The sequence below is a fragment of the Microcebus murinus genome, chromosome 10 (assembly GCF_040939455.1).
Source record: "Microcebus murinus isolate Inina chromosome 10, M.murinus_Inina_mat1.0, whole genome shotgun sequence".
Lineage (NCBI taxonomy): Eukaryota > Metazoa > Chordata > Mammalia > Primates > Cheirogaleidae > Microcebus > Microcebus murinus.
This window is the reverse complement of record NC_134113.1, coordinates 58,662,143-58,690,051: the sequence shown is the minus strand read 5'-3', so window position 1 is coordinate 58,690,051 and position 27,909 is coordinate 58,662,143. Positions and strand designations below refer to the sequence as shown.

At 50.6% G+C, this 27,909-nt stretch overlaps 1 protein-coding gene across 2 annotated transcripts; it reads right to left on the bottom strand.

The window, feature by feature from the left end:
• Positions 1-13: 13 nt before the first annotated feature.
• Positions 14-27,577, bottom strand: PDE1B (phosphodiesterase 1B). 2 transcript variants are annotated; one of them, XM_012764551.2, is made up of 16 exons: positions 27,416-27,577; positions 27,205-27,327; positions 10,256-10,369; positions 9,200-9,382; positions 8,945-9,011; positions 8,504-8,620; positions 6,130-6,270; positions 5,660-5,760; positions 5,426-5,551; positions 5,197-5,298; positions 4,047-4,167; positions 3,648-3,729; positions 3,186-3,294; positions 2,564-2,694; positions 1,935-2,055; positions 14-1,437 (listed from the first exon to the last, which is right to left on the bottom strand). In XM_012764551.2, the coding sequence occupies exons 2-15, from the start codon at positions 27,312-27,314 to the stop codon at positions 1,952-1,954; spliced, it is 1,608 nt and encodes a 535-aa protein (XP_012620005.1). In that variant the 5' UTR covers positions 27,315-27,327; positions 27,416-27,577; the 3' UTR covers positions 14-1,437; positions 1,935-1,951. The 2 variants fall into 2 exon arrangements, with proteins under 2 accessions (XP_012620005.1, XP_012620026.1); XM_012764572.2 differs by lacking the exons at positions 27,205-27,327; positions 27,416-27,577 and adding an exon at positions 14,645-14,833.
• Positions 27,578-27,909: the final 332 nt, after the last annotated feature.

Genomic DNA, 27,909 nt, shown 5'->3' with positions numbered 1-27,909 from the left:
CCAAACAGCCAGGCCAGGTCTCTCTTCTTTATTGATCTCTGGCTATAGCAGGGGTCTGGGAGACCATGGGCAGGGGTGAGTCACATGCGTCTCTGCCCCACTAAGGGTGGGGTGGAAGGGACAGGTATCAGGGTGGCGGGTCTAAGAGACCATGGATATGGATTTCACACGAACAGGGCCCACTGTACAAATGCATGGTTGGAGGTATTTACAAGAAAGGAGAAGGGCAGTCACCTGGACTGTGGCCTTCCCTGGGGCAAGGTGGGAGCAAGGAGGAGCCTGAGGAGAGGAAGGGGCACCAGGCCTGGCCGGGCTCTCTCCAGAGGCCATGACCCCGTCAGCCCTCAGCCCCTCCTCCATCTGCCTTTCACCCACCACTCCCGACTTGTCCTGGGGAGGAGCCTCTCGGTGCCTGCAGCCGGGGCCAGTTCTGAGAGGTGGCAGGGAGGGAATGGACCCTCTGTTGGCAACACAGGGTTACTGGATTATACCTTACCTTCCCCACACACCCTTGACCCCAACCCCGCTGGTCTCTCCTGCCTGTGCTGATAAGATACATCCTGAAGGTGCTTTGCTGGGGAGATCTCAAAGCACTTTACAGACATTGGTCGGATGGGAGCCTCCCAGCCCCAGGGGAGAGGAGGGAGGTAAAGAGCTTGAGGGACTCAGCCAGGGCAAGTGAAAAGCCCCAGGGACCCAGAACAGTCCCAAGTTCTTGAGGGCTACAGGAAAGGCCTCTCCTCAGCCCCTGGTCCCAATGGCTCCTCTTTTCCCCCAGTCACTGTTTCAGAGTGGGAGGGAGGGGAGATTGCAGGGGTCGGGCTGGGAATGGGCTGGAGCAGTGCAAGTCTGGGGTGAAGAGGACGCTTCCCCATTCCCAGGTCCTGGAAAGGTACCATCCCCTGAAGGAGCCACTCCGGTCCCCTCCCGCACTCAGGGCTCTGAAAATCCTGGCTTTCTATCCTATTCCAGCCCTTCCCAGGGGAGGAGCAGGGGCACCCAGACCTGCCAGCTAAGATCTGGGGTGGGGGACTGAGGGAACCCCCAAAATGTATTGCTTAGAAACTTGGAGGCAAATAGGACAGGGGAGGGCCAAAGGGGCTGGCATCTCTGACCCTCCCCGACCAGGCCCTGGGAAGCCCCATGAAACTCTCCCCTCCCAGGTAGCCATCTGGCTATGGGGAGAGCCCAGAGGCTAGGGGAGGGACACAGTGACCACTGGGAGCCTGAAGTTCCCCAGTCTTGCTGCCGGGACATTAATGTATGCCCCCATGGGTGTCAGGTGGGGAGGGGCCCTTCCCCCAACCCCACAATCTCTGGCATGTGGCCTTCGGGTGGGCTGTCTCTTCCACAACCTCCACGCTCCCTTGGAGCAGATGGGGGAGCCAGTCCTGATGGATGGTGCTGATGATGTCGAACACTGGGCTCAATGAGGACCTGGGAAAAGAGAAACCTCAGTGCTCCAACCTCTGCCTTCGTCTCCGGCCTGACCATCCTTCTCCAAGCCCCAGGCCCCACTCAGTCCTGAGAATAGTTGTGCAAAAAAATGCCCTTCAAAAGGGTGGCCAGCTAAGAGTGTGAGTGGGGGCTGAAATCAAAGTCATGTTCAACAGACCTCACGGAGCCCTGTGCCTTGGCCGGGCTGCTCTGCCCTGGCCCTCACCACGGTGCCGTCCCGGCCAGCTGCGGCCTGGCGCAGGCCCACCCTGAGCTCTGAGAAGCTGCCTCCTTTCTTCCTGCTGGGGCTGTAGCACAGAAGAAGGTGGGAGATCTCCCTGCCCACCCACACCCTAGTTCAATTCTGCCTTCACTTCCTCCATTTCACTGCCTGGAAAGGGTGGGGGAACCTCATGTCCACTGGAGCCCAGAGATGACCCATCCCAGAGGCTATGTCGCACACCCAGCTCTCCCGACTCCCTCCCCAGCAGGCCCACCTGGGCCAGCCCCAGGGCTAGTCCAGATTCCCATTCTGGTTATGTTCATCTTCGGCAGGGGAGGGCGGGGCCTCTTCTTCACAGGGGGACAGCTCGTCAATGGACATCTGGTTGGTGATGCCTGCAGAGGAACATAAAGTTGAGCTTAGACCAAGAATTTTTCCCAGAACCGAAAAAGTATGTGGAGAGAAATAAGGGATTCTCATCCACCGCTCTGCCTTCAAGCTCAGTACATTCAACCCATCCCCACTTGAGGAGAGCCTCTCAGCTTTGCTAAAACTCACAACCTCCACTCCCCAGCAAAGGAAGACATTTCCTAGTCAGGGCCACCAAGTTACCCAAACCTCCAGGGCACCACTGGCAGAGACCACAATGTGCATGGGATCCCCCGGGTTGTGGAATATTATGGCTGTCCCTATCTATTGTCTATCCAGCCCCCGTTCCAGAAAAGTCCAGGCCATTCAGCCAGTCTTTCCTGTGATCTAACATTAGTCTAGTCAGTCCCATTCCCAACTCTAGGAGTCCAACAAAGGGTTGCTCCAGGGGCTTAAGAACAATAGACCCGCCACTGCTCCATTAGCTGTCCACACAGCACTCCCGACCCGCCAATGCCACGCAATGCCACGCACCACTTGTAGCCCGTTCCTTCCATTTCTGCTTGTTCTCCTGAATGTACTTGATCCAGGTGGCGCGGAAGCTGACCACATCAGGGTTGGGGTCTCCCACTTCCACATCTAGAGAGGGCTGGCGCCACTGGAAGCTAGAAGAAGGACCCCCACACATACCCCCAGAGGTGAGACTCAGGCCACTGCAGAACCACCTCCACAGCCCTCGGAGTGGAGGAGATGGAAGATCAGGAAGAGGTTCAGGGAGCCTCATCCTTCTCTTGTTCTCCCTCTACTAGATACCCTTCAAGTCCTTCTCCCCTAATTTTACCCTTCCCTCTCCACACCTTTTCCTTAGTAGAAGGAAAAGACAAACAAGTTTAGCCAAAAGGCAAAAAAGAACTAAAGTAAGAAACAAAAATATGGCAGAGGGGAGCGTAGGTGTAGGTCACACCCTTCCGATCCCATCCTTCTGCCTCTAACTGTGTGACAAGCAGTGGGGGGAGGGGGTCCCCCAAGCTTGGAGCAGCCTGCCACCCTGCCAGCCCCATCACAGCAGCCCCCCCTTCCTGTGAGTCAGTCCTCTCTGTGGGTCTAGCTTCCCTCCCCCAGGACCAGGGGACCTGGCTGCCCCAGCCACCCTCACCTGGGCTGGTTTTTAGACTTGGAGTCTTCATCCGACAGGGGCTGGACACTCTTCTCGGCCACGTCGGTCAGCACAGAGAACGTGGGCTCCACGATGAAGTCGATGAAACCTGCCGCCGAGGGAGCAACACAACAGGGATGTCTTACTCTCACCTGGAGGGCTGGGCATGGCTGGGCCCCCTGGCTGCGTGGAAAACAGGGTGGAGAGATAACCTGGGGCTGAAAACTTCCCACTGGGGACAGGCTTTGGGGTGATGTCTTGGTGACCCCAGGGAACCCCTCCCTACCATTGCCTCTCTACCCCCTGGCCTCCCACCCCAGGACACCACGCTCCAGACGGCAGGCTTGCCTCTACAGGAGGAACGGCTTGCGGGATTGGGGGCTGGAAGCAACCCTGGCCCAGGCCTAGATAGCACCCTTTCCCCTTCCCAGTCCTCTCCTCCCTGCAGGAAAGGACACTCACCAATCTGGGACTGTGCCACCAGAGTGGAAGTGCGGTCACAGAGAGGAGAAAAGGGCAGGCCCAGCTCTGCCTCCTTGTCACCCTGGGGGAGAAAGGACAGAGTGGGAAAGCTGGAGAGGAACCACAGACCTACCAGATCTGGGGGGCAGCTAGAGGTGGTGGGGGGCAATTGAAGGAGGTGAGGAATCTCTGGGCATTTGACCTGGAAATGAGTGATATGCAAATGGAATGCAGCTATTGTTAAGCTTTTAAAATGATGAGATTTCATCGCACAGATGTAGGATCAGGTCAGAAGCTACAGGGAGCTGAATGAAGATCTGGAGTTGGAGTAGGGAACTCAGAGAGCAAAAGATGAGAGCAGGCCCCATGGGTAGAGGTTGGGCAAAGATGCCACGCTACCTGGCGGAAGAATTCCTCCATGAGGGCCTTGGTCCAGCGGCTGTGGACTGCCCACTGCTTGGTTGGGTGGCTGATGTCAGCAGCATGGAGCAGTAGAGACAGGGCCTTGGACTTGTCAATCCTGGTTGGGGCAGGTGGCAAAGGAAGGGAGATTAATCTTTTAGGAAAAGGAAACCTGGACGATTTGCTAACTTCCCATCACACACCCTCTCTCAGACACATACGTGTGCATCATTCTACAGCTTCAAACACTCTCCGAGGCTACACACACCCACATATTTACAGGTAGCAGCACAGATTAGTAGCTGAGAGCCTGGGTTCAAATCCCCACCATACCTACCACACACTCGCTGTGTGACACTGAGCAAGTTACTTAAAATTTCCATATTTCATTTTCTTCAACCCTAAAATGGAAGTAACAACTCTACCACATGTTGAGTTGTTCTGAGAATTAAATGACATACAACATGTAAGTATTTAGGAGAGTGTCTGGCAAATAATGAGTGCTCAGGAGATATTATTTATAATAATTATTGTTATTATTATTATACCCCCCAAAATGACCCGCTGTGACACTGCATTCTCCCACACACAGGCATCATTCACAGAGATGAATACACACCTTCAGGACACACACGAACACAGTCCATTCTCACTTACACGGTTATATATTCCCACCACTTTTACGCAGCATTATATGCAATTATGGTGTTTGTGCTGTGCCTTTTTTTTTTAATATTGACCTCACATGACTCTCCCAATAGCCCTGTTAGAGTAGGAACTGGTGGCAAGCCGTTGTGGAGGGAGGCATATCATTTTCACCGTTTCACAGATAAAACCGGAGTACAGAAGGGTTGGATGAATCTCCCAACACTTTGCAGTGAGCCTATCCCGAAGCTGCGGTGAGAAGCCCCGTCTCAGACTCCCGGCCCCAAGTGCTCTCCCGCAGACCAGCCACCTAGGCTGTGCACAAGCCGGAGGCCACGTGCACACACATTGCACGCGCTCACACACAGACACACTCGGATACCTGGAGCCAGGGCAGTCTCGACATCCAGGTAAAGATCATACCAGCTACCCATGGGTACGACCCCCAACTCACACACCCCTCCCTCTGGCCTGGCCCCAACCACGCCCCACCAGATGCCACCTCTCCAGCTGCTGCAAGGCCGTCTTCATGGTCTTCACTTGCTGGAAATGGCAGGACATGTCTGTGGCCAACACCATCTCGATGACCAGGGCCCGCAGCTCTCTGAATGGACAGGAAAAGAGAAGCGATCAGCACCCTCAGCACTGCTAGGCAGGAGGTCCAGGAAGTGGGAAAAGGGGGCTGGGATAAGGGAGTCTCTTAGGGACGCCAAATCCTGGCTTCTGCTCACGCAAACTCATCCTTGGTGAGGTTGATGAAAATGTTCATCTCGTCATCCTGCATCAATCGGAAAACAGAGCTGATGTGGTGATTCTCCAGCACTGAACGATCGTTGTACAGGATGGCACATTCTGACCTGCAAAACCAAAGGTCAGCAAGTCCATTCCCCTGTAAGGAGGGACTCTGGCAACCACCCCCACCTCCACCGGGCTCCTCCTGCCCCTGCCACATCCCCACCCCTCACTTGGTCTGGATGTGGAAGCTGTTGGTGGTGCCTGTGTGCTCATAGTCATGGATGGCTGCAGCAAAGATGATGGCCAAGACCTCAATCTCTGACAGGCAGTGCTAGGAGAAAGAAAGAGTGAGCTGACACCCTGCTGGTCACTGCCCAGGAACCTCCACACACAGGCTAGACCACTGAGCCCATCCCTTCTGTTCTTCAAGGTCAGCTCGTGGATTACAGCAGCCAGGTTTCTCAGCTCCTAGAATGGCCAAGGACCATCCTCCATCCTAACCTGCATCCCAGCACATGTCCCCAGCACTGCCCAGGAAGTTTTGGTCCACCCAGGAATTCTCTAGAGTGAGTTAGTCCAATTTGGGATGCCAAAAAAGAAGGACCAAAGAGAGAAAAATGGATATGGGAGTACAGTCTAGATTTCCAGTTCTGTAGCCATAGACCCTGAATCACAGAAGACTGGTCTCCAGGGCACCTACCACCATCCCGGTGCGGAGCAAGAAGCAGTGGACTGTCTGGGTGACATCAGCTGCGTGGATCTGGTTGTGGTAAGGATTCTTGTACTTCCCATAGCCTGTCTCCAAGGCCTCCAGAAAACTCATCAAAAACACAGTGGGAATCTGCGAAAGTGGGAAGAAATCGAGATGTATCCAGGCCGCAACTAAGGTCTGTGGTCAACAATCCCGCCTTTCTTCAGAGGGCGGCGTGCACGGGAGAGAGCATGGGCTCTGCAGCAGATGAGTCCGGGCTCATATCCCAGCTCTACCGCCTGCTGGCTGTGTGACCTTGGGCAAGTCACGTGCCTCTCTGTGCCTCAGATACGTAATTGCAGAATAAAGATAATACCACCTACCTGGAATTTAATGAGATAAGTACAACGCACTTAGCAAGTGCTCTCTAAAGAATAGCTACAATTATTGTTATTTCCCTGGAGATTTTTAGGAAAAGGAAAGAAAGTTTCCCTCCTAACTTCCAACCTCCCCAACTCCATTCCCAAATCCAATGCTATGGAAACGGGCTCAGAAGCAAGGGAAAGAATAAGGTGACCTAAAGAGGCCCCTTCCAAACAGATGCAGATCAGCTCTCCTCGGAGAAGCCTTTCTAACTTCTAACTTCCTCTCCACATACACTGACACCCCGCACACACAACACACAACACACGCACACACAAAGCACCAGGAGCCTGAGCTCTGGCCAGCTATTCTCAGTTCTGTCCCTGTCTCTCTGTATGCTCTTGGAGTGTGTCTGCCTCCTTCCAAAGGCCCAGGGCTCCCAGAGGGCAAGGCTGTCTTCACCTGTCCCTGAATCTCCGAGGTGGGGAGGGGCCCCAGGTTCAGGATTCGGAGAAGCTTCTGTAGAGACGACCAACAGAGTGACAAGAGGCACAGAAGATGTGCCACTAGTCAGTCAGACCCTAACATCCCCCACCCGCACCCCTGGAGGGCTGTGCCCCAAATTCAGGGAATTTTAAAGGACTGTTTCCATGACAACTGCCCTTGCTATTGCGTTGCCATGGAGTCCCTGGAGGGAAAGGAAGGAAAAGGGAGGAGCAGGGGAGGGGCTAGGTGCCCAGGAAGAGAATGTGGAGTTTGAGAAGGGCGGATCCCACCGGGTCACTACCATCAGGAGAAACCAAAGCAATAAGCACCCCACTTCCCCTAACTGCCTTGGAGCAAGGCAGACGAGGGCTGAGCCAAACCCAATTCAATCCTTCAGGTAAGAAAGTAGAGTTTGGAGAAGGTGATGTCTGAAATGTGAGAACCAGTTTGGAGAATCTAGAGAGCTGGGAAAAGTCTTAAGAGAAAGAAGGCTCTGCTATCCTCCGTCCTGGAGGGGGCAGGATTGGAAGGAAGAAAGTGAAACTGCACAGGGCAGGTCTCAGGAAGATGCTGAAGAAAATCCCAACTGAGCATCTCAGGAAAGCTGCGGAAACTCTCTTGGGATTTGCTGGAGGCGTGGAGAGTGGAGGAAAGGCTCACATGCAAAAACAGTCTGTTACAGTGAAGGGGAAAAAGCAGGTGGGTGATATGACCTCCCAGAGCCGGGACCCTGGGTGGGGACCCTCCAACTGGACACCTTTGACTGTCCCTTCGTCAGCCCCTCAGAACACACATCTCATCCCATCTCTAACATCTACTGCCCCCCAGTGCTGACCAAATATCCCCATTGCGACCCTTCAATCCCCCTCACCCTCCATTTCCAAATGTGTTTTTTTATGTGAAAGTGTATTTTCCTGCCTCTATTCCCTCCCAAAAGATGCTCCCTCCTGTCGTAGGATCTGGAGAGGATTTAAATCCCATGTTATTCTTCTGGCCAGCCAAGCTGAAGAACAAATGGGGTTCACACCCAGTCCTGCCCAGAGCTGATTCTCTCCATAACATTCCTGGTAGAGACTAAAGCTGGAGGGGGGGGGCTAAGGGAAGTGGCCAATTCAATTTTGTCCCCCCTCCCCCACAGGAAACAAACACAGAGACTCTAGTCCCAAAGGGCCCTGCTGACAGCATCTGGACTCTAGGCCTCTGGTGTCCACAGACAGGAGGCAGAACAGCTGAAAGGGTGCAAGCCAGCCTGGAGGGGACAAGTTAGGGGGAAAAAGCAAAGGGGGAGAGAGCAGAGTCCCAGGCTAGACAGCTGCAGACCTAGGATCTTCCCCTAGAAAGTAATCTACAAAGTCTGGGGCCGGGACAGAGGCAAGCAAAAGAAAGGCTAGACTGGGGGTGGGGTAGGGAGACTTCCCTGGGGGTGATACTGGGCGTAGGAGCCCGTGGGATCTACTTGCTTGGGAATCTTTTAGAACAAGAATGAGAGGAGCAAGGAATCCTGCCTGGAGGCAGAGGTGGAATGCTGCCCAACCTTGAAGCGGCTGATGAGGTTATGCCGAGTCAGCAACTCGAAAACAATGGTCCTCAGGGCGTGGTCATCTGCTGCTCGGTTCAAGGAAAAGACATCAAAGCACCAGAGGTCCAGGTTCTGTGGAGAAACAATGGACTAGGTCGCTTTCTAGCAGCAGCAAGGATTGAAGTTAGACTTCAAGGAGGACTTTCCAATGAGTTCAGAGACATGTAAAGCAGGAAAACAACAAGGTAGTAAAGTGGGCCTTTTCCTTCCCAGATAGAAAGATATGGGAGAGATAAGAAGGCAGGGATTTGCCTGTGGAGTGGGCAAAAGTTGTTTTGACAGGCATGGGAACAACAGTTAAAAGGGAAGGCAAAAATGATGGCACTAACAGAGTGTATAAGTCCCAAAGCCTACTCCATCCCCCAACCTTCTCTTTCCCAAAAACCCAGGGATCACCTTGAAACAATTGAGGACTGCAGTGGAATAGGTGGGGCCCACAGAGGTGTACGTTCTCCGGAACATCCTAAGAGAGAATAAAAACAAAAAGCCCAGGTATAAAGGTCTTGGGAGGGGGCATCTGGCCAGGTGTGGCTCTGGGAATGAGCCAGGGACACGTGGGAGCCTATGGCTGGTAGGTCATGGAAGAACAGGTGGCCGGGAAAGAGGGGCACGGCTAGAGGCAGAGGGAGGCCGAGCCCAGGCAAACCTCACCGTTCCACAAAGATCCCAGCCTGCACAGCGTGCACGATGCTCCGGAACTTGGGCTTCTCCTCTGCTCGGCGGCCTTTGGCGCGGGCCTGCTGGGTGAAGGTGGAGGCCAGCCAGTCCCGCACCTCGGAAGGCACAGCGTCTGACCGCAGCTCCTGCAGCTCATCCTCCGTGTCCAAGATTTGCCTGAGACCCCAGAAGGGGAGTCACAGAGGAAAGATAGCAGGTTCTTCCACAGCCTAGAGACCCTGCACCCAGCCACACCCCACGCTCACTAACACTCATGCCAGCTGTCTCCAACCCTCCCTTTTCTTTCCCTTTCTGTATCTTTTTAATTCTGTATCTCTACCTAACATCTCCAATAACACTGAAACAGGTCACTATGGGAGGTAGTGAGCAGCCCAGCTATGGAAGTGTTCAAGCGGGCAATGGAATACCATCTTTTAGGAATGCTATACAGCAGCACTGTCCAATAGAAATAAAATGCAAGTCATATATATATGAAATTTTAAATTGTCTAGTAGCCACATTAAAAAGGTAAAAAGAAATAGGTGAAATTTATTTTAATGATAAATTTTATTTAACCTAATACCTCCAAATTATTATCATTTCAACATGGAACCAATATAAAATATATTAATGAGCTACATTCTTTTTTCTAGGTCTTTGAAATCCAGCATATATTTTATGTACACATCTCAATTCATACTCTCCTCATTTCAAGCGCTCAATAGCCACCTATAATCGGCAGCTCCGATTTTGGGCAGTGCAAGTCTAGAAGGATTCCACACTGGGAAGGTCAGCACTAGAAGAGCTTTAAGGTCCCTTCCAACTCTGAAACTGTCTTCTCTCCTTGTTGATATCTGTGTTTGTCTGTTGCTGCATCTCTCTGTTCCTCTGCCCCTTTATCTCTGCCAGTATTTCCCGGAGCTTTTTATACTGGCCCCACCCCCTCCCTTTCTTCCTGTCCTTGTCATACATCCCTAACTCCAGCTTTCTGTCTTATTCCCTGTCTCTGGAACGCTGTGCCTATCTGATAGCTATAGGTCTCTCTCTCACCGTGTCTCATCTATATAGACGGCCTCCAGCAGAGAAGCTGTGTACTCCAGGTTTTTCTTCAGTTCCTCGATGTTTACCTCCCCATTCTCCAACTGCTTCACCATGTAGCGCAGCCTGTGGAAAATGGGTACAGGTATCCTGCTTAGGCACCACTGCCTTGTAGTGAGAACAGTACACCCTCTAACAGGGTCCATTTTACAGAAACATCCTCAGTCTTCCATAGAGTAAATAATTCTAACATTAATAATAATAACCGCTGATTTATTTTTATCTCAGGCTATTGCCACTGCCTGTATTAAGTATATCTACCCCTAAAGTTTAATGCCAGGCATTCCTGACTCTATCATCCTTACCCACCACCTGACCTCTCAGCACCCCTCCTTTAGCCAGTGTTGCCTGCAAACTCTTATTTAAACAGCCAGGCCCTAGCAGAATTAGGCAGGTGATGTTTTGGGGTTGATCTGTTTCATAGTCTGAATAACCAAGAGCTAAAACTGCTTATTTCCACCATAAGAGAAGGCATGGGATCAACAGCAATCAAAACAGCCCCCAAGATTCTTTCATTGTCTTTTGGCTGGGTTGGGGGTGGGGGGGAAACATGCCCAGAGCCCCTCTGTCCCTGGCAGGATGGCAAAAGCACAGAACAAAGACCAATCTGAAGGTTTCCGCCTGGCCTCACTCCATGCAGGCAGAGCTAATGGATTATGATTCCAGAATCCATCAACCAGGACAAAGCCGCATTAACCCCTGCCTTCCCAGTCCTGCACCAGAGGGAACCTCTGGCAAAGTTACTGTACCCACCCCCTGCCTCTGTCCCAGCCAAGGCTTTCCCCAGTGCAGAATCCGTGGGGTGGGGCCAAGGATCTCGCTTGCTGGATGCTTTGCCCAAAGGGACAATCCCTTCCTGTTTTACACTTAGGAATTCTGGGGGGTCAGTGATTAACTGGGAGGTTTCTCAGAAGTCTGGTGAGTCTAGCCCAGGCAGTCACCAAGCAAACAAAGCTCTCTGATTTTAGACAGTAATTTTAATGAAAGTGATTAAATATTCCTCCTCTCTTCCCCTAGTCCTGCCCCACTCTGTCTAAAGACAACACAGGGATAAAAAGCTAGCCATCACAATTCTCCACAAAGAGGGGCTTTGGAAACCCAAGGTCACCCTATGAGTCAGGGAGGAAAAGAGAATGAGTCAGGAACTAGAGACTGGAATTAGCATCAATTCCGAGGGATGCCGGGGGAGGGAGAACAATGGCGTTCCTGAACAGAAAGAGCTCTAGAATCCCAGGGTCTCCACGGTCTGGGAATAGGGGTGCCCAAAATAGCTAGCCCAGGAAGCATCACAAGCCAACTCTCACCTCAGGGCCCAGCAGTCCTGGCCAACATGTCAGAGAGCAAATGGGGCAGAAGGGAAAGTGGCAAAGAAGTTGGAGGATGGCCCTGCAGCCTCCTTGGTGGGCTATCTTCAAATCTCACTTCCAGCCTTCCTGCTGTACTGTCTCCATGTGGAAACAGCAGGTTGTTTAACAAGAAAGAGGATGACAGTTTTAGCAAAGCTCAGCCCCAGCTCCGGCTTCATTAGGGAGGAGGAATAGAGGCAACACATCATAAAAGTCTTTCCCAGCCAAATGAGCTGGAAAGGGGCCAGGAGCCAGTATCTCCCAGAGTACCCACCCAGAGATTTCAGAACAAAGAGGTATGCTGCGCATGCAGGACCCAGCCACAAACAAGGGCTTCCCTCTCGGGATCAGTCCCAATGGCCAGGGCTCTCGATTCTGGGAACATACAACCCAGAAAGAAAGGCCTCTTCTCCTACCTATGGTCTCATCTCTCCCCAAGTCCCCACCCTAGCCTTCTGCTTCATTCAGCTCTATTACAACCAAAAACTCTTCCCCCAGGGGTCAATGCAAATCACCAAAGTTCTTCCAGTTTCTTTCTGGACTCATCTCTTGAAACTCACAACCCAGCAGAGTTTCCCAAAGTGAACAGCCACACCCACGGATGCTCATTTGCATTCATTTGCATAACCGCTAACAATGCTGCCAGCTCTACATTTTAAAAAGCACTTTCTCCTACATTATCTCATTTTATCCTCACAATGGGCCTATGAGGGAGGGAGGAGGGGAAGGAATTGCTGTCTCCATTTAGGAAGCAGAAACCGAGGCTCAGGAGGCAGCTATGACTCCAGAGGTGTTCCCAGCCCCAGAGGTGTCTAGGAGGCAGAAGTCACAGGTTCAAAGCTATCACTTCCTGCTGTAAGCCCTTGGGCAACTCACTAACTCTTAATCAGTATTTATTAAAATGCGGCCTGTAGACCACCAGCATCAGAATCATCTTGGATACATGTTAAAAATACAGATTCTAGGTCTCACTCCACACCTGCAGAACCAGAATTTCTGGGGGTACAGTGCAGGGATCTGCATTTTCAACAAACACCCCAGATGATTCAAATGTACACTAAAGTTTGAGAATCTTTAGAGATTCAATTTCCTCATCTGTAAAACAGTGAGGAGGATGATAGACCAGTCTCACAGGGCTATGAATAAGAGGATTAAATGAAATAACATATGCAAAAGGCCTGGCACACACAACGGGTCTCCATAAATAGATTGGAAGAGGAATTAACTGACCAACATCATCCTACCCAGCTCATACCACACTCTCTTCAAATCCAACAGGTGCCTTCTCTCTCCCAAGTCCAGATAGAGAAGAGTGAGTCTAGTTTGGATGGAGGCTGGTAATTAGGAAGCCGCCTAACAGGAAATGGGAGAATGATAATGACCAGAATCTTTTCTTTACAATTGCACAACCACCTTAGGAAGGAAGTTAAGCGATTTGTCTGAGGTCACACAACTTGTCAATCTCAGGCAGGTTGGAAAGGCCTACAATTCAAACTAATGGAACCTGTGTTCCCAAACAGCAAAGGTGTTAGGGCGGAACAAGCCCAGTCATAATCAGCTTGGAGAGAGGCCTGAACCCACAGCTTCTTCAGTCTCTGTCAGTCCAACCTTAATTAACTGTTTGTGGCAGTCGGCCCATAGGAGACTGTGTCTTGATGGTGCTGACTTGTGTATCTTGGCCTCCATCCTCAGAGCACACAGAACGTGCTTGGTAAAAGTTCATTGAATAAATAAAAGGGAGGGGGAAGATGAACCAGGTGTGAGGCTATCTCCCAGAGCTCACAACTGAGATTTCTGAGCCAGGATTCCCAAAATGCTACTGGCAAACCTGAAGAAAAGAGTAAGGCAGTTGACTTTCATTCAACATATGCATCCCTCCAAGCTCCTCCTTCCCCCATCTCTAGATCTTGTCCAGGAGCTTTTGGATAGCTTCTGTTGAAATCTGAATCAAACATGATCCAGACACCAAAAGGAAGGGCTAAGGAGGGAAAGACTAAAGAATAAATTTCACAAACGCAGAGTCTAAGAAGAGGACCTATACTCAGACAGCTGAAAGGATCCAGGTGCTGGACTACATCCTCTTGAAGTCAAATAACCCCTTTCTCCCCCATACACACCGTACTTCCTGGCCTGGCAAGGGCCTCTCTTATTCTAAAGTCCTTCAGAGTTAGGGTCTCCCCAGACTCACACAAAGCCCTCACCTCCCTGTTCTTCTGCAAGAAGCCCTTCTGCCCCACTCACATTCATTCTAATCTCACCTCTTGATCAGCCCTCAGAGAATCTGGCATGGAAATGGTCCCTCTCCTTGTAGAACAGAATGCTCAACCCTACCCAGTCCTCATCCAGCACTAAAGAAACTGGAAGCTTCCCCCAACATTCCTTCCACCTCTACCCCCACCCCTCTTTCACCACCACCTCTTTATTATTTACCTTCAGTCCCTGCACTATAGGAAAAGCCTCAGATCCTGACCCCTGGAAGGCCCAGTCTCTCCTGCCTCCAGTTTGGAAGGGAAGACTTCTAGCAATAATGACCCCAACACCTCAGAAGAGCTCAGCTTCCTAGCTTCTTTCCACCAGTTCATTTCTTTGGCTGATGTTCTGGGGATTTCCAAAGCCCCTTCCACTACTTCCACTACCCATACTCCTGAAAAGATCACCATAAATAGGGGGCTTAGGACAGGGCAGCCTCTAGCCAGGGGGCTAAGAGGAGAATTCTATTTGTTGTTTGGGTTCTTAAGACAAGATGAGGAAATTTCAAAGGGATGTGAGGTCCTAAGCGTGCTGGGGGTCAGGAAGGGGGGGGGGGACACTGCTAAGTCACCTGCCATAGTCAAGAGAAAGTGACACAAAGGAAAGGGAGATGGAAATGAGAGAAGAATAGGTGAAGGGCAAGATGCCGTAAAAGGTGGAGAAGGTGGCACATACACTCACAAAATGAAACGTATGGGGACTGTCAGGTCTTCATCGCTTTCCTCTCCTCATCCTTGGCACCTACCTGAGGATGGGGCCCTGGAGATGGATCCTCTGAACAGGAACAGGGTTTGCCATGGGAACCAAAGTTTCCTCCTTCAGAGTATAAAAATGCTGACCCCAGGGCCAGGCCCCCTAAGGGGGAACAGCTCCCTCTTTGGCCCCTGACTTCCTTCTCCAGGTCCCAGCAGAACTGAGCAACTGACCAGAGCGAACTCTAGGGAGGAGCCTGGCTGGAGGAAGAAGAGAGTGATGAGGCAGAGACCCAGCCTACCGGAACTGGGTGAGAGGCTGCAGAAAAAGTTTCACATCTGAATCAGACTGAAAACAAGAATCTGTTCTCAGAAGAATCCCAGAAAGGACATAAATAGCACAGGCCAGCCCCTTGCTCTGAGGAGGTGGGGCTCCTGTTTGGCAAAAAGGGGTTAGCAGGAGGCTTAAGGGTGCAGGGACAGGGAACCATCCTGAATCTGTCACGGGAGGGGAAGAGTCCTGCAAGAGCCCCCTAGAGGGGCTAAGCAGATTCAACTGCCTCTCAGGGTCTTTTTCTGGGGCCATTCTCCAAAATGAGCTTTAACCCACCTGATAGAATGCAAGCAAGACAGGAGGATGCACTTCCCACAAAGAATTAGACACTGTAGGGGAGGGGCTTGCTGAAGCTAGGAATCAGGGGATCCTTATCCAGAAACCGGATCAACAGGGAGGGAAGGGCCTCCCACCTTCAAGCAGTGAATAAAAGTCAGGAGAATTTGCTCAAAGAAGCCAAGAGGTTGGGCAAATTATTTTAACAGCCCCAGCCCCAGTTTTCTCAGTAAAACGGAATTTGGGGAATAACCATGAATTAACTAGAGAGAGGTCAATCTAGTGCAGAGGCAGAGGAGAAGTGATGAGATGGCCCAGGAGGGGCCAAAAGAGGCACCTAGTAGAGGTCTGGGAGCCAGGACCCGCTCTTCTGCCTCCAGACTTTGCTTTCGCTCAGGTTGGGGAGGACAGCACCGGGCCTCTGCAGCGCCAAGTGGCCGTGCGCACACAGCCCCAGCCCGCGTCCGGATTGGCTGTGAGATGACATCACCAATGCAAGTACACAGGGGCCGCGATTGGTCAGCTGAGGGCTTGGGCGGGGCTAAGAAGGAGAGAGGGTGGGGAAAGCTAATTGCAGCCAGTGAAGAGAGTTCCCGGCTTCTAAGGTCTCCTAGAGCTAGGTCTAGGGCCGGGGGTGGTGTGGGAATGAGGAAAAAGGACGCATGGGGATACGTGTGACAGGAGGAAGGGAAAAGCAAAGACACAGGCCAAGTGCTAGGATTTTATAACGGGAAGTCTTCCTCCTCTTCCCTACCCCTCAAAAGCAGAGAGAAATTAAAATACCTTGTCGCTGTGCCAAGCTTTGAAGGATTATAAACAAACGAAGTTTGGGAACCTGCTGTTTCTCAGCTCCACCGAGTACTGCGATAAGTGGAAGTGGGCTTCAACAGCAACAAGAGGAATGGAGGTTAAATATCTACAAGTTGTTTTCCATTGAGCACCTGGTAGCCATAAAGCAGGGCTGCAGCAGATTTGGGAAGGAAAAAAACCTCCTCTATGTTTCCGTCTTTTCCTGTGTCCCACCACCATGCTCCCCACAGTGACCACAAGCTGATTTGTGTTTTTAGACAGAAGGGACTATGGTTAGGCAAGGTGGCTCACGCCTGTGATCCCAGAGCTTTGGGAGGCCAAGGCCAGAGCCCAGAGGATCACTTGAGGCCAGGAACTGGAGAACAGCCGAGACAACATAGTGAGACCTCATCTCTACAAAAAATAACTAAAATTAGTCCCACATGGTGACGCGGGACTGTAGTCCCAGCTACTCGGGAGGCTGAGGCAGGAGTATCCCAGGAGTTTGAGGTTGCAGTGAGCTATGATTGGCCCACTGCACTATAGCTTGGGCAACAGAACAAGACCCCATCTCAACGAAAGAAAAGAAAAAGAAAGAAAGGACTAGACCCCATGTCAAAAACCCTTACCTGGCATGCCACCAGGGAATGAGGGACAAATCATGCTTGCTTGGAGGGATGGGGGTGAGAGTGGGGACAGGTGTTAGCACACAGCCTGGAGCACCAACAACCTCCATGCCAGGCCAGCTCCCCTCCCTCACCTTGTCCTCTCACTCTAGGCCCTGCTACTCTAGCCAAGTGACCCTCCTAATGAAAGCTAGAGATTTCTTAGACGAGAAAAGCTTTGAAGAGCATATCTTGTCCTTTCCTCTGATCTCTTGCCCAATAGGATCAAAGCTGGTTGGACAAATGACTGCTCACCACCTCACCCCACATACACATGCTGCATCACTCACTCTAACCTATTACTAACTATTCTAATAAGAAGGGATTTTGGTCAACCACAGTCTCTTCCTGGAGAAAAAAATTCACACATATATACTTACCCACACATATATACACACACGACTCTCTACCTCTGAGCTAAGGAGACTGTCACCTGGGAGGGGGGACACAGAGGTAATAACCCCAGCAAAGGGTACAACATGAATTTTCCTTTAGCCCTTAGATTTAGTTTAAAAACAGAAAGGAGCCCAACCATAATTCTTCCCTCCTCTACTCATCCCAAACTTTCCCCACCCTGCACTGAAGACTAGGAGTTGGGATAGGAAACAAAGGAGGGGACACTCTGCCTTTGGTCAGAGAAGAGGGGTTGGTGTGCCAGGGAAGGGATTAACTGGATGACTTCAAAGCTCCGAAATCTTAGAAGTTGAAAGAACCAAGAAAATCATTTAAATCCAATAGAAAGAGGACATGCATCAAAATCAGAATACTTTTGCCTAGACTTTATCACACTATGTAACCTTGGGCAAGTCACTCTGAGCTCCAGTTTCCTCATCTGTAAAATGGGCAAATATGTGCATCACAGAATTCTCACAAGGATCTAGTGAGATGTGGTATGAGAGCAACTTGGGAACTATAAAGTGATACACGAATGCAAAAGATTAGTATTTATTCTGATCCTTTAGTTTGTTTAGCAAATTTCATTAAGAATCATCCATAGGCCGGGCGCGGTGGCTCACGCCTGTAATCCTAGCTCTCTGGGAGGCCAGGGCGGGCGGATTGCTCGAGGTCGGGAGTTTGAAACCAGCCTGAGCAAGAGCGAGACCCCGTCTCTACTATAAAATAGAAAGAAACTAATTGGCCAACTAATATATATAGAAAAAATTAGCCGGGCATGGTGACGCATGCCTGTAGTCCCAGCTACTCGGGAGGCTGAGACAGAAGGATTGCTTGAGCCCAGGAGATTGAGGTTGCTGTGAGCGAGGCTGATGCCACGGCACTCACTCTAGCCTAGGCAACAAAGCGAGACTCTGTCTCAAAAAAAAAAAAAAAAAAAAAAAAAAGAATCATCCATAAACAAAATCTCATTTGCCCACCCTTATACCCAGGACCCCTGATATTCCATCCAGCCCTCAAATAGCACCTGGAATATTTGTAGAAAAGCTCTAGTCTCTGGTGAGTGTAGTGGCTCACGCCTGTAATCCACTCTGGGAGGCCGAGGCGGGAGGTTTGCTTGAGCTCAGGAGTTCAAGACTAGCCTGAGCAAGAGTGAGACCCTGTCTCAAAAAAAAAACCAAAAGAAAAAAAAGAAAAGCTCTAGTCTCCCCGACACCACCACTCCAGACGTTTAGGGCTTCTCTCTGGCTTCTTATTTATTCCACAGGGCCCAGGGAGGCAGGGGAAGCAGAGGCTGGGCACGTGCAGAGCATGAAGCTCCAGAAACCAGGAACAACCAGCTCTCTTCCCCACCCAAGCATTCCCACTCCCCTCACTCCCCTGGCTTCCATTGCTACACAGGCAGCCCCAGTTCTGGCAGCTGGCTGGGCATAGTGGCGGGGGTGGCTCCACAGATAAAAATAGCCCCCCTGGTGGCAGAGCTGGGGTGCCATCCTGGGAGGCACTGTTGACATGGTAGCAGTGACAGATCTCTAGGCACTGGACAGAGGAGCTAGGGGGTGGAGGTGGGATGGAGGAAGGGCTGGGGCAGGGCCTGAGGAAGACTGGATGATAGTGGGAGAAGGCTAGAAACCAGAAGAGTGGAGGAAGATGAGGAACAGGGGCAGGAGGGACTAAGGGGGCAGGAAGGGAAGGAAAGCAGATTTGAAGCGTAGAGGAGAGTCTGGGAAAACACTGAAGAAGGGGGACAGGGCAGAGTCTGCTTCCACCTGCGCATGTGTCTGAAGGCAACTCCCCCTCTGCCTTCTGACCAGAGCCCTCTCTAACAAGTGTTCCTAGCAACAGCCCAGCACAACTCAGATCACATGAGGAACAGAATAATCTAAGCAGCTTGAGCCTTAGCCCAGATGAATAAGAACCCAGGTGTCCCTGCTCCCAGCCCAGAATACAATGAGTCATCTCTCCCTCAGACTTCAGCCCTGGAGAGGGGAAGGAATTGGGAGGTGTGGGCAAGGTCGGAGGAAGGCAAATTTTGAAGAGGAGGTTCCTGGTACCCAGTCCAGAGGAACTTTCTCTGGTTCATTTGTCCACCCTTCTTCTCCCTCCCTGCATTATTTAATTCTGCCCATTAACCACCTCCATGAGGACCACTCCACCAGCCCTCCAAGCCACATCCCAACAGATGTTCCCAGCAGATGCCCTGCTTCCAGGAGGCCTAACAAATGTGGAAGGTGGCCTGGGATGAAAAAGTGAGTTGGAAGCTTGGGAAGGGACTCACTACCAGCATGATCACGGTGGCATTGGGTCGCAGATCTGCAGGACTTGGGTCCAGTCCCGGCACTGCCCTCCATCTTTCCAACTATCTCTGGGCATCAGTTTCCTCCTCCCTGACTCTTCATAGTTCTCAGATTTAGGGCAGGGGGTGGAGGCATTAGGGAAGTAGGATGCCTGGGACTCAATCCCCAGAAGTCACCCTGTCTGACTCACCGAATCCCCCAAATCAGCTCTAACCCGGCGCTTAAAGGAGCAGGGTGGCTTTTTTCTTTATCAGAGAAAGGTCACGTTTGACACTTCATGAACTTTTTAGAAGTTCTCCTGAATATCTACTTTCAATCCATTTTACTGCAATCAAAACAACAGCAAATTTTCTTGGCATTTCAAAGAAGAGCAGAATGAGAGAGAACAGGAGGGACAAAGAAGACTTTGAGGTATCTAGTGCAATTTGATTTATGACATATCTTTCAGATTGGAATTTCTACAGCTACTGCTTGGTAGAGAGATGCTCAGGGCAGAGAGCTTGGCAACACTGTTGGCATGTGTGCTCACTCAGCTCAGGCCCCAAGAAGTTTCCAAACAAGGTGGGCATGGAGGAGAGAACTAGGGAAACGGTGCCAAGCTAGATATGCAAGGGCTGATAAACAGGGATCAGGGAAGCCAAGGAATAGGAATGAAAGGAGAAACTTCCCTAGCCCCCAGGTCCTGCTTGTCAGAGAATCAATAAGCACCTCTGCCCCCAGCAAGCCAAGTTCCCTGCCCAACATAAATGGTGCCGACACCAGCTGGCAGCCCAATCACCCTACTGCGGCCACCATAATTATTTGCAAATCTGACTTCTCGTTGCAGCTGTGGAAATCAACTGATCTGGGAACCTGGCTTTATCCACCAGCACCACCTAAAGCACCCCCTTTCTAGTATCTTCTCCATGCCCCATGTTCCCACGTCTCACTCTGGAAACACCCTGACCCTTTTCCCACCAAGCATGCCCCTCTACTAAAAGCCCATCATAGCTCTCTCAGTGGACCTCTGCCAGGTCTGGGGCGCTGAAGTAGTATCCAAACCTGATGTTTTCTTCCCACACAGGGAGCATCGCCATGGATGCAGCAGGGGCTGGGGGAGAGGAGCAGTTGCAGGGGGGGGAGCACTAGGGAAGAGGGGCAAGAGCACGGGCGCTAGGGACCTCTGCATTGGATGGATAACAATTTGGTATTGCCCTTCTCTCTTCTCAGAAACCCTTCTTTTCCCCTCAATTCCCATCTATGCTCCTTCCCAAAGAAAGGGAGAAATGGTATCCCAGTTCTCTTGGACCATTTAGTCTTCCTCCCTTAAGGGACCATCTCATTATCTAACAACTTCCAGTCTCCCCAGTTGTCTCACCTCCACCCCACCTGCTGCCCTGGTTTCATCCCTCTTTCTCTGCTGCTATCCTGAAGAGAGTTGGAAAATAGCTACTCAACTTCCGTACCTGAGAAAATCAGCCCCCTGAGATTCAAAGGCAATTACTTGGCTTCCTCCCCAGAGGAGCTGGGCAGATGAGGTCAGTGAGAAGGCAAAGAAAGGCCTTGCAGAAGACAGCAGTGGAGGCTGGACTCCTAAGGCGGCCCCACAGCGTACCTGTGAACTTATGCTACACCGTCACCACAGCAACACCTGGGCGAGGGGTGGGAACCCCAGGGACTTCTGGCTCCTAGCCTAGACCTGGGAGGAGGAGACGCACGGAGGGCAAGAGAGGGTACATCAAAGGGAATAGGGACAGAGAGAGGAAGTGGGACAGGAAAGAAGAGGGACAGAGAGAGGAAGTGGGGCAGGAAAGAAGAGCAAAATGGAGCCTAACAGAGAAAGGGAACCCAGAGAAGGGTGGGGCAAAGGTGAGGATGCAGGTAGAATCACAGAGGAGGAAAAGAGAGAGAGCAGAGGAGTTGGAGACAAACCTCAATGATGCCTTTAAAGATTTCACAGAAAGGGAATAGCTGTTTCAAGGTTTCCTGCTCCTCCATCTCAGTCTAAGGGTGGAAGGAAGGAAGGAAGGAAGGAAGGAAGGAAGGAAGGAAGGAAGGAAGGAAGGAAGGAAGGAAGGAAGGAAGGAAGGAAGGAAGGAAGGAAAAGAAAGAAAAGAAAAGAAAGGAAAGAAAGAGAGAAAGAAAGAGAAAGAAAGAAAGAAAGAAAGAAAGAAAGAAAGAAAGAAAGAAAGAAAGAAAGAAAGCAAGCAAGCAAGCAAGCATCTGGGATTCAACCACTCACTTATTTTAGGAACTCCCTGGGCAGGGAGCAGATGGAAAAGGGTCTATTGGTGTCAGCTTCTCTCCCCCTGGGTCCCTCACCTGGTCTTCCAGTCACACAGCATCCCCAGCCTCCTTCACCATCCTCTGGGCAAACTGACAAATGCAAGCTCAAATGTGGCATCTCCTCTCTTTTCCCAAACTGCCTCCTGACAGTACTGGACTAGCAGAGGTTCTAAGGACTTTATAGAGAGTCTCTAAAATAGGACATGTGTGGCATACCTGGTGATATTCCCTGCAGGCCCAGGGATGTGGGCTAAATGGCAGAGGGGAATTCCCCAATACTCATAGACCCCACCTATGGCAGCCCTTGGCCTCCCACACTGACTGTGTCTCACAACTGCAATTGCACCAACCACTGCCAGTTTGACCACTGGGTCCTTTCCTTTGACCTCAGGGGCCCACATTGTTGACAGTACAGCCCCACCCAGCCTTCTGCTCTCTAAGCTCAAGCACCTGCCCTCACCTCTTCCAGATAACCATTCATCAACAAGATTCTTCCAAATCATGTCCCAGACACTAGGACTTAAACCTATTAGGCAATTCATATTCCTGCCTCTTGAATCTTTATTTTTCTCTGTTTTTAAAATAAAGAAAAATCTTTATTTTTCTTTTATCCCAGCAAATAATCATCCATTCATTTCCCTTCCTCTACCTTTTCCACAAAGCAAGCTCTCTCGTGCCAAAAGATCTCCAAGTTTGTCATTTAAACACCACTTTCACACGATATCAAATGAAGAACTGAGACTCAGAGAGGCTACGTGACTTCAAGACGACACAGCCAGTAATTGGCAGAGTGGGAATGTGAACTCAAACTCAAGTCCCCTAACATTCTCTGTGCCTCCCTGGTTCCCTGCCTCCAACCACCTATTCTGACCAAAGGTTTGTCAAGTTCTTCCTTTGATCTGAATTTTATTTCCCCTGTCTCTGCACCTCCCCTTCACCTTACTGCAGGGATTTTCCACCCTCTATCGTCCCAGAGATACCACACACCCCTCATTCAAGACAAAGCTGATGGAGGAAATAGAGAGACAGAAAACATTTGATGGAAGAGAGGGGCAGGAAGAGAGCCCAGGAAGGAGAGACTGCCTTTGCCATAGCTGGAAATAAAACAAGAAGGGCTAATCCAGGGAGGACAGCACTAAACATCACCCCTGCCAAGGCCTGGAAGAAATGATGCTCCTTTTTCTCCAGAGTCCCAGGGAGCCATAGTTTGTACTGCAATCTGCACAGCAACTCCATATCCATATGCAGAGAAAGGAGGATGGCAGCACGATTTTCAAAACTGGTAAGAGCCACAGGAGATCATACCACAGGGCATATACAAAATGAGAGCAAGAGGCAGGGTAAATCAATGAGGCATCCTCAGCTTCCTCCTTCTGCCCACTAGACCTTCCCAGGATTGTGAAAAAATTTGAGTGTGTCACAAATACATACACAAGATCACACATATTATCCTATTACCTACATACACACTCACATACACTCATACATTATCTCATTCATACCTAGGACGATTTCAGGTATTCAGGTAAGTGCATACCTTCCCAACACATTTCTTATCACACATGCCATTTATAAACATAAAAACAAAGACACATCATTATGGACCTCTCCTTCCACAACTGTCCCCAGCACACACATCAACCTTTACACAGACATGTATGTGTACACGTCAGGCAGGTATTCGCAATTTCATCCTGACATATCTCATTCACACTCTCCAAATGCCATAGTTCCCGTACGCTCTGTAACTCCTTCAGTACCAGGCTCTGTCCCGAGGGCTCCAAATCCCACATCTTTAAGTATCTCTCAAAAAACATCTCCGTACCTCCATCTCCATTTCCTACACACCACACACACACACACACACACACACACAAACACAGAGGTTTACATGCACCACAAAATCAGAGACAGAACTGGGCCTCATGACATATATACATGTATTCCTTAATTTATTTATTCATTCATTTATTTAACAGCATTTATTAAGCGCCTACCGTGTTCAAGGTACCACTAGACTCTGATGAAATAAGATGAGCAAAAATAATCCCCAACTGGGGCCTTGTTCCAGCTCAATTGTAATGACCTTGAACCACAGCATAGGACATTGAGCCTAGGCCTTGGGGATCTTAAGTATGTACCATGTGGAGAAAGAGAAGAGAAAGGGATTATGTCTATACTGTCCCAAAGGAAGAAGGATGTTCTATCTGTAAAATGTAAAATTCCAAGAGAGAAACTGGAGCAGAGAAAAGAGAGTGACACTTGTACCACCTTGAAAGAGAACTCATATCTATGCTTTTCCTGTGTGCATAACCCCCAACAAAGAAAAAATTAGGCAGACACTACAATGGTAGAATTTCACCACTGGGGTGGGGGTGAAAAATGCGGAACAGGATGTCTCCCCCATTCTTCGCACTACTTGATACAGTTGAACCACAGGAGCAGGGACTGCGGCGTTCATTTTTCCACCGCTGTGTGCCCAGCACCCAGCCTGCCACCTGGCCCACAGAAGGTACTCAATAAATAGTTGTTGGATGAGTAACTAAGCTGACGATGGTAAACCAATCTCTGCTCATAAGTTTTTCTTGATTCACGAAAGACAAGGAAAACTCTCTCTCTTCTCACCCTCCACACATTCCCAAAGCCCTCTGATCTCAGAGAAGGGTAGACAGGCCGAACCCTTCATCTTAAGGTTAGGGATGCCCAAAATCATCCTGGCCAACCCATCATCTCCAAATGGCCTCTCTCATGCCTCAGCTTATGTGTTTGCTTATTAGGAAAATGTTCCTGTTGGCTAAAGGTAAAATCGCACAGTTAGAGACTCCTCAGCACATATGTTCCAGATTCTGAATTTATCCTTGACAGGGTCTTAGTGTGGGAAACAGAATTCTTGGATGTTCCTCCCAACAAGAAGTTGCCCTGCACCATTATATTAGAGTGGGCTTCTTATCCAGAGGCAAAATCACCAGGCCTGGTCTCTCTGAAGAGAGTCTAGATGTCCTAGATTAGAAATTAAAGGGGTAGAGTTGGGAAAATAGGATGTGCTGAGAAGAATCTAGATAGATATTTTATTTCTTTTTCTTTGTTTTTGGTTACAAGTGACAGTGAAGAATCTAGATAGGCAGTTGATAATACATACACACTTATATATTTCATCTGTCTTCATTTCTTTTCAGCACCCAGTCCTGAGATAATCATGCCTATCCCCCTATTTCCAGACTCAACAACCCCTTCTTACCCTGGCCCATGTAGGGATGTTGGGAGGGGGGGAACACCTTTATTTCCATTTAAAAGAGGGAATGTCTCCTTTCTAACCTCTTAAGAAAACACCTGACTTCATCCTCCTACACAGCTAAAGCTCTAAATCCTTTTATTTCCCTTCATCTCATTATCAAAGCCTTCCAAATATTAAACCAAGGCCAAATCCAGTTAGCCATCAACTTGAGATCTACCTTGATATCAAGATCTTTCTCTGCTTTGAGAAAGTGAGACTGGGAATGGGAAAGTGAGACTGGAAAAGAGAGACTGCTTTGAGAAAGTGAGACTGGGAATTCCTGGTGATTAATAGCCAAGAGATGACAGTTTTCTGGGTAAGTTACGACATGCAGCTAGCATTCGTAAGGACAAGATTGCTGAAGTGAGTGAAGACCAGAATAATCTAATCAATAAAATTAGTGATCCTTGTCCACCAGCATCGTGTGTGAGGACATCTCAGCTAAGGCTCTCTGAAGGGGCCGCTCCTCTATGCCCTTCTCTTCCTAGGTTCCAAGGCCTCCTTCTGGGGGTCCTCTTCTCTTATGGTAAGGCACATCGCACACGAAAGGAAGAAACAGCAATTCATTTTCAGGATAAACTTTTGCTTGGAAAGGTATGGGAGACAGTGAAACTGGTAAAACTCATTCCATCGCAGGGCCCTGTTTCCTGGAATGGAGGCAAGATGAGTGTACGATGAGCCACTAGTGCTAGCGCAGGCCTCCTGAGACACCTTGGATTCTCCCATTTACAGACCTTGAGGCTCTTTTTTTGCCTTTCAGCCACTTCCTTACCTACCGCTTCCCCAGCTTAGTTACCAGAGCATTAACAGAGCATCATTTTCTATCAAGAATCACCTAGTGCTCCTCCCAACAAAAATCAATTCAATCCGCTTTTCCATTTCTTCATCCCAGAACTCATTCCAAGGCTGTGCTTCATAGAGCCCAGCAAATTGCATTGGCCAGAGGCAGCAAAGGAAAAGGACTGAGAAGCACATTTGGATTCCAAGGCTTGTTGCCCACTATGCCTCAGTTCTCCCTACGGTCTCTCTAGGCAGCTACTGTATAAATCAGACCCACCCGCCACGTGTAAAGGCATCATCTTATCACCACAGGTGAATTATTTAAAGAGCAATACAACCATAAGTATCTATCCAGCCCCTGCCCCCATCTCTCCCTCTACCAGAGCCCAGAAATACAAAGCCTCAGTGCTCACTATTGAGGATACTGCAGAGAAACTGGGTTCATAGGCTATGTTTACCGTGTTTCCTCACTAAACACCCATACTCTCCTGTCTATTGCCTCTTTCCTGGGGCTGCGGGAAGTCATCTCAGAGAGAGGGCATCTTCCCTTGTTCACTGATTAAGAACTAACAGACTGCAGAGATTACCCAGTGGCAGCAGCTGACTGGGAGATAAACATAATGCTTGTCTTTGACTCAATCCTCTTTTTTTCTGAGGAGCAGAAAGAAAAGTTCCTTTCCTTCCCTGGGACTAGAGCATGAAATACCTGATTGCTTCCTTTCCCCATTTATTCCTCCCCCATGCCTTCCCTGGTCCTGCAGCAATAGAAAAGATACCTAAATGTGCTTGAAGATCCAGGGAGACCCTATATAAACAAAAAGGCTTTGATGAAGTCAGTTACCTTGCCCCTGTCAATCAATCTTTATTCACCACCACCACCTCCTCCAGCTCCCGGTAGGGGCTCCAACCCCCTCCAGATTCCAGGTGGGTCCCCTCACCATTTATATGCAGAGTGAGTTCCAAGGCCCCTAGAGATGTGAAGCTCTGGTATGGGGTGCTCTCACCCCCACCCCCACTTCCTGTAGGATGCAGGAGGCAGAAACTACCAGTCCCATCTGAGATACCTATGACCCACAGGTTGGCACAAGTATCCCCATGCACTAGATCTGCATGTGTGCAATTGCTCTACACACCTCTGTGACCCATAGTCCCTCATGCACACACATGTGATGTGTCTCGCATCTGCACAACTCCGCACATGGATCCATGTGAGTCAGCTTGGCACCTCCGCTGCCCCTCTGCAGCCCTGTCACACCACACATACTGTGTCGCCTCTCCGCGCTGCGTGTCACCCCAGAGTCCACAGGCACATCGTTACCTCTGCAACTCCTAAGCCCGCTCCAACCAGCTGTCTTGCTCCGCACATGCCTTGCACATGTGGCCTGGCCACGCGTGTCAGGGCCGTGTTTCCTCACACCTGCCAACATGTGTGCCCGAGAAAATCTACCAGCCCAGCTCCAGCTATTCCCACCCCCTAACCCTCTTCAGGCTCCCTAAGATCCCTTCCCCCCATCCCCCCCACCACCGGCTGGGGACTCACAGAGACCGGAGCTTAATCCACATCTTCTTGCTGGGACCTGACTTCAGCTCCAGGGGTGACGGGCAATCCGACTCCAGCATCTCCGGAGGACTGCGGGGGGACAGCTCCATGCTCAGCCACTGTCTACGGAACAGAGGGAGGAGACAGCACCTCGGCTCAGCTACAGCCCCTTGCCGAGAGACCCTCACCCCCCATCCCAGGCCCTTCCCACCTGCGGCTGGCGTGGACCAGCCAGGCCGGTGTCTCTAGGCTCGGCCCACACTGACAGAGCTGCAGTTCCTGCGGCTCCTCCTCTCCCGCTGCCCAGCGAGCTCTGGGTTCCCAGTCCCAGCTCTCCGCGCCGCCGCTGCCGCCGCCGCCGCCGCCGCGCGCTGCCAGAGCCGCCTCCTCGCCTCTCTCCTCCTCCCCGGGCCGGGTCCCTCCTCCCTCTGCTCCCCTCCCTTCTCCTCAGCCGGCCCGCCAGTCTCTCACTCCTCGCAGCCACTCCTCCCCCTCCCAGAGGAACGATTGGAAGCCGGGGGCACACACAGACAGCAGCGCCCAAGGGCGAGCGCACGCACACAGGCGCCCGGTGCGAGTGGCTGCGCGTGCCCTGCGCGGCTGGATGTGCGCGCGTGTTTACCGAGTGCAGCACAGGCGGCGGGCAGGACTTCAGTGTGGGCGGTTGTGTGCGTTCCCTCGGTGTGTGTTTTGAGTTTCTGTGTA